Raw genomic sequence first — 14,577 nt, 5'->3', positions numbered from 1 at the left:
TCAATTCATGCGGCTCATGAACCGATCATCTCTTCCTACTAGTTAATTTATAGCATCAAATAAACATGAATGAACATAATCAACAAATTCCTCTGTAAAAACCTTCAGAATAGATAGAAATAAAACTCTAAAGTTTGGTGTATATAAGTTCTTCTGAAGTGGAGATTTCTGACTCAGAGAAAAACTCATTTTAAGAAAACGGCCTTTAAAAATATGTATGTAAAAATATGTAAAAATACTTTACCAAATAGATAAAGAGCTATAAAATATACACTTAAAAGTGTATTTTGGATGTTTACTTTCCACCATGAAAAAAAAAAAAAACACTTTATGAAAAGCCAAAAAGCTTAAAATTGACAGGTGCATGAAAAAGTTTTATTGCCTGTAGTGTCCCTCCTAAGTACAACATTGACAGCATGGTAAAAAAAAAAGGCTGTATATATATATATATATATATATATATATATATATATATATATATATATATAATATGTGTGAAAAATGATGCCTGTAATTTCAAAGTGAAGGCTTAATAGATCCTGCTTTTTTTCCTTCTTAGACAACCAACCTAGCAATACCTAGATACCTAGCAATGTGGTCAGCCCCGCCTAATCACTAAGATAAAAGTTTTTGCCTTTTCCTCGCTCAGAGTTGCTCTCAGATTGGTCCTGAATCACACTTAAGCTAAGAATCCAACATAGAAATTTTTAAGCTAAATTAGGAGCTTTCTGAGAGGATTCTTAGCTTTAAAAATACGAGCCCTGATCTCTTTAATCGGCCTGAGTTGGACATAATTTTACTCCGATACCATACATTTTTCAAGTATCTGTGCATGGAGTACTGTCATCCTGGGTACATTTTACTCGATTGAATTACAGAAAATAGCATGTTAGTCCTTGTATTTCAAACTGATCAGAACTGATCTGATAGTGTTACAGGTGACTGAAGTCATAAAAGTCCTCCTCTCAAGTGATCTATATTCTATTGTGAATAAAATATAAGTCTCATTTTAAAACAAATGATGTTTCTATAGAAGAATAAAACGTCATCAGCATGCACTAGTGGTAAACAAAAAGACCATGTTGAATCACATTTTGGCAGTTGTAGATTTTATGTGTGCTGACAAAAACGGTGAAAGAAGGGAAAAGAGCTTAAGTTTTAGCTCCATGTCACTTTGATTTCATGTCGCATTTTTATTGGCTGGCCAGTAGACGTACATGTAGGTCGTAGCAGCAAACAGACTGTGCGATGATCGTGCTGAATTTCTGACACTGTCAGAAAATGATTGTAGGTTTAAAGCCCAGGATACACTGCATGATTTTTGGCTGTCTCAAATGAAAGACAGCCATCGCGAAACAATCGTGGCTCTTAATCAGTGGTCCTATGTCGTACAATGAGAGAAGTTCAAAGACGGCCATTTTCCCAGTCTTGCAACCAAAGCCTATGATTATTTTCTGACAGTGTCAGAAATTCAGCACAATCATCGCACAGTGTTTGCTGCTACAACCTACGTCTACTGAAACACCAATAAATACGGTATGAAATCAGCGCAACATCTCTTTTTCAGCACACATAAAAACTACAACTGGTCTTTTTGTTTACCTCTAGCGCATGCTGATGAGGTTTTATTCTTCTATAGAAACTTGAATCATAGCCTGAGTCAATAGGTGTCATCATCGTACAGTCTACATGCATGTCATACCCAAGTTTAGTAGATTCATGTCGCACAGTGTGATTTGAAATTATCTTATAGGATTGCTAAAATCGTGCAGTGTATCCCAGACAGTTCTTGGTCAGATTGTCAGTTTTGATCCCACATTTAATTTGGTTGGACCGGCAAATGTTATGCGGTTATAATTTTATATTATAACATAATATTTTCAAAACGACAGTTGAGAAAAAAAACAAAAAAAAAAACAAAAAAAAAAAACAGACAAAGTTTCCAAGAACAAATTTATTTGCACTGCAGGCAGTATACTGTTACACAACAAACAGGTTAACTTATTCAAACATCTGTTATGTAAAGTATAACTTTATACATTAAATAAAATAAAAAGGCTTAATAAATTTAAAATAAATAATTTTAAATTAAACAACAAATATAAATAAAAGTAACTTAAATGTCACTATACATAATATACAATGAAATACATTTCCAGTGAGAACAGACTAGGTAACAGTCCTAATTCAACGTATTTTGTAATAGTAATAGCTTGCTGTAGCTCTGCTCTTAAAGCACACACTGCTAAACTGCTAAACTATCACTCACACACAGAACAGAATAGAAACAGCGAAGAAAGGGATCAACAGAGAGACAATCCTCTCTGCTTTGGATTCAACGCTACGGTTTGTGCCTGGCTTCTCTTGGATTCCCATTGGTTTCTCTAAAACACAAAAAGAATGAAAAAAAGAATGAAAAAGAGTAGCATTAAGGCTAGTACAGACTCACTGAACTTTACAGTGTTTAAGATCATTAGCAAATGCACTGAAGTGTGTAATTTCTGTGCCAAAAGCAATATCAAATGGCAGTGAAAAATTGTGTTTCCAAAACAGGTTTCACAAACATTTAAACTGCACCACGCTTCCTGTTTTCCAACTAGTCATCTGTAGTTCAATTTGTTACATTGTTGTTTTTTTGGTTTTATAATCTTTTTTTTTTTTTTGACAGATGTTATTTTGTTTTACACAACAGTTAGTTCTGGTCCTTGAATCTGATTGGCAGAGCGCTTTTTCCAGCCATGCAATATTCTACCAGTATCACCACGGTCGTGAACCATTTCACTGTTTGTATCACTCTGCTTGCAGCATTTCTCACAGCGAGTGTCATGGTGGATGAGCAAAAAACTTAAAAACAAAAAACTCGAGCTGTCGTTCCAACCACACAAGTTCACGATGCAGTTTGCGAATGTTCATTTGACCTATGGTTTCAGGAAACGCCAAATCGTTGAACTATGTTAGTAACAATGGAACTTGCAATGTTAATTGGCTAACGATGCTTTTGGGAAACACACCCCAGGAGGAGCGTCAAAAACCTGAAAAAAATCACAATCAAATCCAGCTAACTGAGTCATCCATGTGAAGTAAAAGAAAATGTGATTTATCAGACCAGGCCACCTTCTTCCATTGCTCCATGGTCCAGTTCTGATGCTCACATGCCCACTGTTGACGCTTTCGGTGGTGAACAGGGGTCAGCATGGGCACCCTGACTGTTCTGCGACTATGCAGTCCCATATACAACAAACTGTGATTCACTGTGTATTCTGACACCTTTCTATCAGAACCAGCATTAACTTCTTGAGCAATTTTGTCTGTTGTAACACACGGGCCAGCCTTCGCTCCCCACGTGCGTCAATGAGCTTTGGCCGCCCATGACCCTGTCGCCGGTTCACCACTGTTCCTTCCTTGGACCACTTTTGATATATACTGACCACTGCAGACCGGGAACACCCCACAAGAGCTGTAGTTTTGGAGATGCTCTGACCTAATCGTCTAGCCATCACAATTTGGCTTAAACTCACTCAAATCCTTACACATGCTTCTAACACATCAACTTTGAGGACAAAACGTTCACTTGCTGCCTAATATATCCCACCCACTAACAGGTGCGGTGCTGTGATGAAGAGATAATCTGTAAGTGATAATCTGATAATCTTCACCTGTCAGTGCTCATAACACTGGGTATATATATATATATATATATATATATATATATATATATATATATATATATATATATATATATATATATATATATATATATTTATATAGTCCAAAAGTTTGGAACCACTAAAATTTTTTATGTTTTTAAAAGAAGTTTCATCTGCTCACCAAGGCTACATTTATTTAATTAAAAATACAATAAAAACAGTAATATTGTGAAATATTATTACAATTTAAAATAACTGTTTTCTATTTGAATATATTTGACAAAGTAATTTATTCCTGTGATGCAAAGCTGAATTTTCAGCATCATTACTCCAGTCTTCAGTGTCACATGATCCTTCAGAAATCATTCTAATATGCTGATCTGCTGCTCAAGAAACATTTAATGTGTACAATTGTACAAAATATTTGTGTGTTTTTTCAGGATTATTTGATGAATAGAAAGTTCAAAAGAACAATGTTTATCTGAAATCTAATCTTTTGTAACATTTTAAATGTCTTTACTGCCACTTTTGATTGATTTAATGCATCCTTGCTGAATAAAAGTATTCATTTCTTTTCAAAAAAAATAAAATTAAACTTCTTACTGACCCCAAACTTTTGAACGGTAGTGTATAATGCTACAGAAGCTTTGTATTTCAGATAAATGCTGTTCTTTTGAACTTTCTATTCATCAAGGAATCCTGAAACAAAAAAGTACACAACTGTTTTCAACATTGAAAATAATCAAAAATGTTTATTGAGCGGCAAATCAGCATATTAGAATGATTTCTGAAGGATCATGTGACACTGAAGACTGGAGTAACGATGCTGAAAATTCAGCTTTGCATCACAGGAATAAATTACTTTGTCAAATATATTTAAATAGTACACAGTTATTTTAAATTGTAATAATATTTCTCAAATATAATTTTTTTTTTACTGTATTTTTAATTAATAAATGTAGCCTTGGTGAACAGACTAAACTTCTTTAAAAAACATTAAAAATCTTAGTGGTTCCAAATATATATGTATATATATATGTATATATATATATATATATATATATATATATATATATATATTATATATATATATATGTATATATATATATACACCCAGTGTTTAAAATCTTTAGCGCATCAATTTACACACTTCACCTTTAGTTCACATTCTGTCATAAATACCAATTATTTATATATAAATAATGGGAGTTAATTATAGCAACCATTTCGTCAAACCTTTTATTTGAAGCTGTGTGCACTGCTGTTTATTAATATTAGGGATGAAGCAGCAGTATGACCCTCCGTCAGTGTTTTGAAGTTTCCTGAGTTTGAGGGAGAAATTTCCTTTCATATACTCTGCAGGGAACATTTCAGTTCTGTCTCTGTACACACGGTCTTGATCCCCAGTCGACTCTTTGCCATCTTCTATATCGTAAACATTCTTGACATCATTATATCTCCAGTGTGCTGTGATGGATTCAAGTCGTACATTACCAGAATGACACTGCAAAACGACCGAATCGCCGATAAAACCCTGAACTGATAGGGTGCTTTCCTTTGCAATCACTGAAAAATAAAATAAGACAAGGAACATGTGAAAGACAAATTCAATGTTAACTTTAAAGATAACTAATGCGTTTCAAATGATATCTGCAATTTTATGTGCTTTACCTTCATTCAAAAGTAGTATAAAGAAACAGATGACCAGCACACTGCAAAAACAAACACAAAAATAGTCACACAGAAACAATACAACCACTAACACTGTGATAACCTACTATTCCCACTAAAGATATGCCTCAGGGTAGCAGTTAGTTTCTTTCTACTTTTCCTGAGGGGACTGACAGACTTTAACAACAGGAACTACAGCGACACAGATGTCAACAAAACGTCATTTAAAATGACAAAAACTGGGTGATGAAACCTCTTGGTGCAGTTTATAATGACATCAGTTTATATTCGAATCATTTGTAGAAGTGTGAAGATACTTAAGTATGAAGAAATTCTGGGTCGCTTTAAACTAACTGGACGTTTATATCCATTTATATCAATGGTAATGGACATTGATGCATTTGGATCTTTTTAAACCAGATACCTTACATTATATAATACAATTACTGACTTAAATTGAACTTAAATTAGCTGCAACAGGTGCACTGTTTGACGTTATATAATAACATACACAACAGAACGTCACAGGTTATATAATATAACATATAATATAACGTTAGACATAAATATATGCAGTAACACTTGATTTACTTTTTCTACGAGTTGGCGTTTTGTTTACTCAACTAACGTTAGCCTGGCAAGCTCGTTATTTACTAACTGTCTGCGCAAACCGACGGACAATTTTGGGGAAATAAATAAATAAATAATGCAAATTACATTTATCTGTTCCTGGGAAAATTTAGGGCACATTTCATTGTAAATCTATCAATATTTACAAATGTATAACGTTACTGACTAAAGCGAAGCTAGCACAAAGCCAGCTAATGTTGTTAGTGCGCCTTTGTCCTAACGTAAAGGCCAGAATAAAGATATACTGCTATACGACGACAATTTCATCACCACGTACCTTCTGGTCATGATGTACAAATTTATAATCATGTAAACTGATAGTTATTGCAGAAGTTAAGCTGAAATTTCAGCTAAAATAAAAGAAAGACGTTTTTCCATCATTTGCATGGTGCGCAGGCGCAGTTCTTGCCTCACTAAAGGTCTGTCATTATCTTTTTAAATTGTTTTAAATGTATATGTGTTGTCATGTAAAAATAAATAATAAAAAATATGGGTAAAACAAAAACAAAATATATAAATAATACACTATACGTTTTGTAGGTGTCTTTGTTATTTGCATATCGTTTGTATTTTGCTCAACGAGTTTCATTTTTGAATCAAATCTGTACTTTAAGGTGCTTACCTTCATCTAAAAGCAGTATAATGAAACAGATGAGCCACGCGCTGCAAAAACACAAAACTGAAATAATACAACCAATAACACAACCATTTCCATCAAAGATGCCTCTATATAATTATGTTATATATCATTATTGACATGGGCAGATCATTCATATGAAACTGATAATTCATTCTTGATTTTTGTCTGGATCTGTTATGAGCTCTTCAAAATATAGTCTCCCTTATTGACCTAACTTGTCTTTGTTTTGTTGAATTGTCATAAACTGTAACTTACTCCAGATGGCGCTGTTATGATCCCGAGTATTTACTCTGCTCCACAACCGCCAACTGCAGAAGAAGAAGAAGAAGAAGAAGAAAGGGAAGACCGTCGTACATAAACAGAAAGAGGGATGCTCACTTCTTAGTGCACTCATTGCTATTCTGCTGAAGAGAATGATTTATCAGTGCCTTCACCAGTTCAAAGCCCATGCCTGATATTTCTAGATTGAGTCTCAGACAGGTGTGTGCTGTAAGTATGGCGTTTACCAAGCTTATCAGACCAATATCAGCTCAGATGTGTAATACTAATGGCCCTGGAGTGCAACAACCAATGCTAAACGCTTACACTGATTGACATTAATCACGTTCATGGTTTCTTGAGGTTATAGACACTATATTATAATCATTATATCTCGTGCATGGTGTTTTATCTTTTAATCTGACGGTATGGTAAGTTGATAAGTGATTATTGATTAGTGATATAAACATTAAAATGAAGTATTTGAGGACGTTTACCTTAACTTCTGGATTATCTCGATGTATTTCACAGCTTTTCTCATTATAATGTTCACTTACAGTAGTAAGTAAAGTAGGTACACGTATAACATCTAGTTTCTAAATTAATATTAGGTCATAAATAATAGTTTTGGAAGACAAAAAGATCAAACAGTGATTCCCAATCTGAACTACTTGGAAAGATTTAAATTTTGCATATAAAACTTGGTTTATATATTAATTATGATCTAAAAATATTTGGGCTGCCATTATCATGATTAATCTAATGTATTTTAGCACTTTTTAAAGCACATTCAGGCTTTTTAATGAGAAAACCTCAAAGGAATATGTGCAATTAGTGAATTTACATGCATAGTAGAGTGTGTGTGTATATATATATATATATAATATATAATTTGTACTATGTCTGTCATTCATGTAAATTGATAAATTATAGAGTTATAGACCATGTAAGAAAAATGTCTCTTTGAATGTTACTGCATTAGATACGAAATCTGAAAAAAAAAAAAATTATACAAAAACAAATTATGCTTGATTTCTCGCAATTTATTTTCAAACAATATATGTAGTTCATCACATTAACTATGGATTTTTTTTAAAATTGATAGCAGATTCAGTCTTTTTAGTAATGATAAAACCCCAGAGAAATATGAAATGTGTCATTTGTCAATTTACATAAATTTCACGTAAAACAGAATATCTGTGCACATATTTTTATTTATGAAAACAATCATATTTTAGTTTTAAAACTTAAATCTGTTTTATTTTGAAAGTCATTGTAATTACTGGCTACTATAACAATATCAATCATGCTGAAAGTTCAAAGAAACAAAGTTATGGTTTATTGTCAGAAACGTTTTGGGAAACACTAAGAAAATAAATAAATATATATATTTTTAAACATTTCCAAACATACACACTGTATGCTATAGTGAATTAAGTTAATTTATTATGGTTTAAACTGGACAGGGCAACAAATACATTATGTTTTGAATATCCTAACATTTATTTAAAATTACATGAAACAAATTATTTTTTTCTTCCCTATTGTGACGTATAGCTGAGAGAAATAGCATCTTGAACAAAGGGGGAAAAAATGTACGGTGGGACTTGATTTTGTCCATGGGGAATTGATTAAATGGTTGTAGTTTGCTATTGGTGGATCTCATGTGAGTGACAGGTTGCCCCGCCCTCAAGCCAGTAAATGCATCATCAGAGAAGAGATGAGATGTTGCTGCAAAAGGGAGGGGAAGTGATTTTGATTAAATATTATGAGGGCACATGAATTAAAAAAATAATGATGACAAAAGATAAAAAAAAAATAATTGTCCATTTTGATTTCATTGTGACTTTAATTTGTTCTAGATGGCAGTCCCATTCAGAATCCCCAAAAAGAAGCAGCCGTCGGATTCATGCAGTCTTGACATGCAGTCTCCGCTTTCTCGACTGCAGGACAGCAATTCAAACAAGGTAAAAGTCTACATTCCTGACACAAAAAAAATGGGCCAAGCCCAAAATGACTTAACACTAAGCTTTTACTTGTCTTAACCACAAATTATTGGTCAGGGTATTTGCAAAATTCAAGCAAATGCACTACTCAAAAAGTCATTGCTGTCTTAGAAAAACATCAAAGACAGAATGAAGTTTTGGGCAGAATATGGAAAGATGTGTGTGTAGAGATGAAGAACAATGAAACACGAGTTGCATGGTGATTCTCCAGACCGCTGTCTTCGAAAATCTGCTGAGAAATATAATAATAAATGTAAGCACAGTGAAGCATGAAGAAAGAGACAGCGTCATTGTGTGGGGAACCTTTTTAGCTGCTGCTATTGGTGAGCTTTGCAGTAGAGGAGAATTTTACAGAATGGCTTGCTTCACAAAAATGAAAAGTTACGTATAGAGGAATGATCAGATGTTATTTTTCATCAAGAAAAAGGCCCTGCCCATACTGCAAAGACAACCAAGAAGTGGCTTGAGAACTAGTCCATCAGGCTCATGTTTTGGCCTGTCAGAGTCCAGATTTGAACCCTATAGTGAATATTTGGTCTCACATTAAACTCAAACGAACTGGGATAAATTTTTCAACTACTCATGAACAGTTGGAAGCCTTTAACACTGAGTTGAACAACACTGTTTCTTCTTCCTATAAAAAGCTGTCTGCAAGTTGGGGAAGGCTGTTCTGTGGATGAAGTTACTTTATCTGCAGTATTTGTGCTTTTCTTGCTAATAGTTTGACTTGGCCCTTTTGCCCAGGGATGTGTGTGTGTATATATATATATATTGTATATATATATATATATATATGTCATCATGTAGAATAGACAAATGTCCATTTAATCAGCCAATAAAAATTTGTTGTCCATTTAAAGGTGCAAAAGAGGATGTTTTGTTTTATACATTTTTGCAATATTACTTTAAACTGTCTTTACTAACTGATAAAATACTATTTATTAGGTGCTCTGAAAGTAATAATATTAATATACATCATCTGTGCACGAGGTATGGCCTTAAAACCATCAGCCAATCGTTTACGCGATGATTGGCCCTCTGGCTTGTCAATCACTGCCGTGACGTTCCTTGTGAGAGACGAGCGCGGCTGCGCGCTCCAGTAACTTTCCACACTCCACAGGCGCCGCATGCAATGTTTTTGCCAGGAGACAGGAGTAACAACTGCAGATTATGAGTTACCTGCGGTGAGTCCGACATAATGAATCCACTAAAACGACACAGCGAATGCCGGTGGTAAACACTCGTGTTCCAATACTCGTGCACGTGTTTTGGGAGGCGTTCCCTCGAAATGAGCTGTGAAGGAGGGGGGTTGTTCTTACGCATGCGCTCATTTAAAAAACTCACTAACAGTCTTTGGTTTCTCAGTTGACGAAAAGATCCTCTTTAGCACCTTTAAGGCCCGTTCACACCAAGAACGGTAGCTGTAAAGATAACTATACTGATAACTATAACTATATAAGCATACACACCAGAACAGAATATAAATATTTTTTTGGTCATCTGCCACTATAAATGCTCAAGCTCTTTAAAGCAGGATGGATTTTGATTGGCTGTCATTGTTTTATTGTTCATCAGTTGGAAAAAATCGCTCTGAAAGTGTCCAAAAGTATAATTTTTCTGTGCTGTTATAGTTGTGGTTTGAAATCTGCTATTCTTTTGTTTGGAACTATTTTTAGACCTGTCTTTATAGTTATAGTTATCCTCCTTGGTGTGAACGGGCCTTTACAGTCTCATCTGAGAGAATAGATTTGCTCTTAAAAGTGAAGCCAAATACTGTAGTTGTATGTAAAGCTACTCCTTTTGCCCTTTGTTAAAACATTTCTTGTTCCACAGATGCAATGGGGTTCTGTCAATCTTAATGGAAGAAAACCTCATAAAACAAGTTCTAATGGAAATATGCTGTCAAAAGATGGTCAGAGGAGTGAATCAGTGAGGTGAGACTTAAAATAAAATGCTTTGAAAGTTTTGAAACCATCACTAGATGGAGCTGTTTATTAACTTTGAAACTGGTATTAGTTGAGAACAGCTTCACTATTACACTACAAGTCAAAAGATTTTAAACAGTATCTAACCCTAAGTATTAAACCTAAGTGTGCAACTTTTGAGAAGTCGGAGTTATGGTACATTGTAACAATGATCTGAGCCACAAAATATCATCAATTGCAAAATGGCACATTTTATTTACATTTGTGTCCGTTCTTCCGTTTCAGGCCCATCAGACCATCCCTCAGTGGTGAGAGACCGGATCTTTCACCTGACGCACATACGCCAGGCCGCATCACACGCACCTGCTCAGATAACATTCCCAGAGGAGCCACACGTGGAGTGTTCAGTTTTAAAATGAACAAACAGCCAATAAAAATCAGCCCTGTTCGAGTGAACGGGACGCCTAATAAGGTGTCCGAGACGCCCGGTTTCAGACCGCAATGTCAAACTCCCACAGCAGGGAGAGACTTCACAGGAAATAACAGGTGAGAATCTGAACTGTGGTAAGGCAGTTAGTGCACATGGTCCAGAGAAGGAGATTTTGTTATGATCTGGTGGGTTTTTTAACATGTATGTGTATGTGTTTCAGGTGGAGACCTAAAAGAGCGTCCGATACTCTTCTCAGCCGTGATGAGAACCATACGGAGGCGTCTGAGAGCTCCTCGTTCAAGATTCGTAGAGGTACGTCCCTATTATTTTAGGATCAATAATATAGTGTTGTAGTATTTCATAATATTTTTAATTCGTTTTTATTTTTATTTTTTCCAATGCCATTTTCATTTTAATTTTGTTGTTTTTGTCGATTTTCTGTTTTTTTTTTAAATGTCTTTTTGGTTTTGGTTTGACCTAAGAAGAGGCTTTGTCAACCAAAAATTCTATTTGTCGTTAGTCGCAGAAAAACAAACAAAAAACAAACAACTCATGGAAAAGTCACGCAGCCCATGAGGGAAAGATCATTAATGGCGGGTGCTTGTTGTAATTACTGTATGTTAGGCATTAAATCCAAACGTTCGCCTATCATCCAATGACCTTAAAGGTGCTAAAGAGGATGTTTTATTTTATACATTTTTGCAATATTACATGAAACTGTCTTTACTAACTGATAAAAGACTATTTATTAGGTGCACTGAAAGGAATAATATTAATATACATCTGTGCACAAGGTAGGGCCTTAAAAACATTGTTTACGATCATCGCGTAAACGATTGGCCCTATGACTTGTCAATCACTGCCATGACGTTCCTTGTGAGAGACGAGCGCGGCTGCTCGTCTCTAACTTTCCACACTCCACAGGCGCCGCATGCGATGTTTTTGTCAGGAGACAGGAGTAACAACTGCAGATTATGAGTTACCTGCGGTGAGTCCGACATAATGAATCCACTAACACGATACAGCGAATGCCGGTGGTAAACACTCGTGTTCCAATACGAGTGTTTACGAGTTTTGGGAGGAGTTCATTCGAAGGAGGGGGGTTGTTCATGTATGCGCTTATTTCAAAAACTCAGTAACTGTCTTTGGTTTCTCAGTCGACGAAAAGATCCTCTTTAGCACCTTTAAATATGGCTTATAATTTGAAACATGTAAGTGGTAGCAACTTTACATGGTTGCACACTCGAACATTAACCTAGATAAATGTGCACTATTATTAGGTACATATCCAAGTGTTTGTGCAGAGTGTGGAGGCTGAAGTATAGCAACCTTACTGCAAGACTTGGAGGCGCTAGCGCAATCACTTTCATTTTTTCTTGACAACAGCGGATACAACTTAAAATACTCATTTTTGGTCAGACAGAGTAACACGTCCAGCATCCAGTCTCTAAAAGAGGTCATTCTTGAAGAATGGAAAAAGATAGATGTTGCAAAATGTCGCCAACTTGTTCATTCCATGCCTAGAAGAATTGGTGCTGTCATGAAAAATCATGGAGGCCATACAAAGTACTAGATGTAGTAGTTTTTGTTGTGGGGTGTAATCATTTTTGCATCACCCTAATTTGAGTAAAACTGAAAAATCTGTAATCTAAGTTATATTATTAACCTTACTTTCATGTTATAAGTTAAACATATACTATATTTAACTTAGTCTTGTCAGCATTTGGAAAGTGTTTTTGTGTTCATTGAGATATTGTTTAAAACTTAACTTAAAACTTTTCAAAGGGATTGTTCTCATTTATGCTGAGCACTATATATATATATATATATAATTAGTTTAATAGTTCTACTGTCCTATTAACATGCACAATTATGTATATTTATATCATAAAGTAAGTTTTGTTTATATCATTTTATTACTTATAACTTTTTATTACTTGGCAACCACTTTAGAGCTGTGGCACAGACTTTTGCATGTGTACACACTGTATTCTTCAGAAAATATAAAAATATATAATAAAAGTAACCATAAATGAAAACTAAAATTGACCTATATACTGAATCTTGCCAAAAATACAAATATACTGTTCCTGCGTAATTCAGAAAGAGACTTTGGTTTCTTCCTAATGAGTTGGATCGTTAAACTAAATAAGCAGTTAAAGTAAACTGTAAACTTTGGCTGAGATATCTGATGTAGATTATCAAGAAGCTAATGAGGGAAAATGCCCCATTTTTGGGCTTTACTAAGATTCTGCATCTCTAAGTACCTTAATGATCAGCTTTGTCTCTCTCTTCTTTCCCTCCGTTGTGCTTCAGGCAGTATGCTTAACATCTCACAGCTGTCTCCTTCCCTTTGACCCTCCTTCACTCCCTGCTCTACATAATATTGGACGGCATCAGAGTTTTCCTGGCTTCAGATCGCTGATAAATAAACAAATGCTTAACTTTACGGATCTGTTAAAATGGTCCTGCTGCTCTCTTTTTCACTGGCCCTCTCACTTATACTCTGTCTAGTTCCATGTCTCTGGGGATTTGAGCGATTTAGCCCCGTTTCATGGCTGATGTGACCTCCACCAAGGTGGAGGAATGATATTTGGTCAATAAGGCCGTTTTATATGTACTGGAGAGTGCGTAAAGAGAAAAAACAGTCGTTAGGAGAAGGTTATGTGCTGCTTGTAAAGTCCCAGAGTTTTCTTTTTCTTTTTTTTCTTTTTTTTTTTAACCAAGTTCTCTGTCATTCCATCTTGTTAGGCCTGGATCCGGGGCAACTGGAGGCATGTGGGCTTTTCCATGAGGAAGAAGAAATGGAAGGGACACAAGGCCGTTCTCCGGTAAAAGAGACACCGCGGTCATCTACTCCAGAGGACCAGGATCACGCCTCTCAGACTGACCATAAATTAAAGTCCACAGGTTCTGTTTGTGATATCTCTGAGGTGAGATGGTGTTCTGATCATTTAGTGAAGGCCATTCAAGTCCAGACCTCAATAAAGTATCTGTAATACCGATTCAATTGACCATATGCACGGAACATTCTTAAGAACTTCCTCAATAATATAAGCCAGCTGATATCTTCAGTGTCCTGAGGTAGCTTTAACAGCATCAATAGTGTAATACTTAGTTTATAATCAGAATATAGTCACTTAAATAGTCAGGCCTAGCATAAATTTAGTTATTCAAACATAAAATAAGATAAAAAAACCGCATCCCTCAGTGTTCCTCCTCAGGAAAGTTCAATTCAACCATCAGATTTGAAGAAAAAAAAAAGAACACTGTAACACACACTTGTAAATTAAAGGTTTATTGTGCACTTTAGTTATATTCATTGAACAAAATGGGAGTTTTCACAACTGTGCCGAAATCATTGAGCTGA

At 35.1% G+C, this 14,577-nt stretch overlaps 2 protein-coding genes across 4 annotated transcripts in view; one reads left to right on the top strand and one right to left on the bottom strand.

Moving 5' to 3' along the window:
• Positions 1-1,946: 1,946 nt before the first annotated feature.
• Positions 1,947-6,533, bottom strand: si:dkey-222p3.1 (uncharacterized protein LOC100007529 homolog). Its single transcript, XM_067395941.1, has 4 exons — positions 6,226-6,533; positions 5,319-5,359; positions 4,884-5,213; positions 1,947-2,384 (listed from the first exon to the last, which is right to left on the bottom strand). The coding sequence occupies exons 1-4, from the start codon at positions 6,255-6,257 to the stop codon at positions 2,266-2,268; spliced, it is 522 nt and encodes a 173-aa protein (XP_067252042.1). The 5' UTR covers positions 6,258-6,533; the 3' UTR covers positions 1,947-2,265.
• senp7b (SUMO specific peptidase 7b) overlaps positions 5,415-14,577 on the top strand; it is a 48,412-nt gene continuing 39,249 nt past the window's right edge. The window contains exons 1-7 of one of the 3 annotated variants that reach the window (XM_067395940.1): positions 5,415-5,561; positions 6,849-7,068; positions 8,709-8,813; positions 10,686-10,786; positions 11,063-11,323; positions 11,428-11,519; positions 13,959-14,140. In XM_067395940.1, the coding sequence (XP_067252041.1) occupies positions 7,036-7,068; positions 8,709-8,813; positions 10,686-10,786; positions 11,063-11,323; positions 11,428-11,519; positions 13,959-14,140 (774 nt within the window). In that variant the 5' untranslated portion in view covers positions 5,415-5,561; positions 6,849-7,035. Of the gene's footprint in view, positions 5,562-6,628; positions 7,078-8,708; positions 8,814-10,685; positions 10,787-11,062; positions 11,324-11,427; positions 11,520-13,958; positions 14,141-14,577 lie in introns of those variants that run through there. The other 2 variants (XM_067395938.1, XM_067395939.1) reach the window with 2 other exon arrangements.

Source organism: Chanodichthys erythropterus, chromosome 10 (assembly GCF_024489055.1).
Source record: "Chanodichthys erythropterus isolate Z2021 chromosome 10, ASM2448905v1, whole genome shotgun sequence".
Lineage (NCBI taxonomy): Eukaryota > Metazoa > Chordata > Actinopteri > Cypriniformes > Xenocyprididae > Chanodichthys > Chanodichthys erythropterus.
This window is presented reverse-complemented; position numbering and strand designations above follow the sequence as displayed.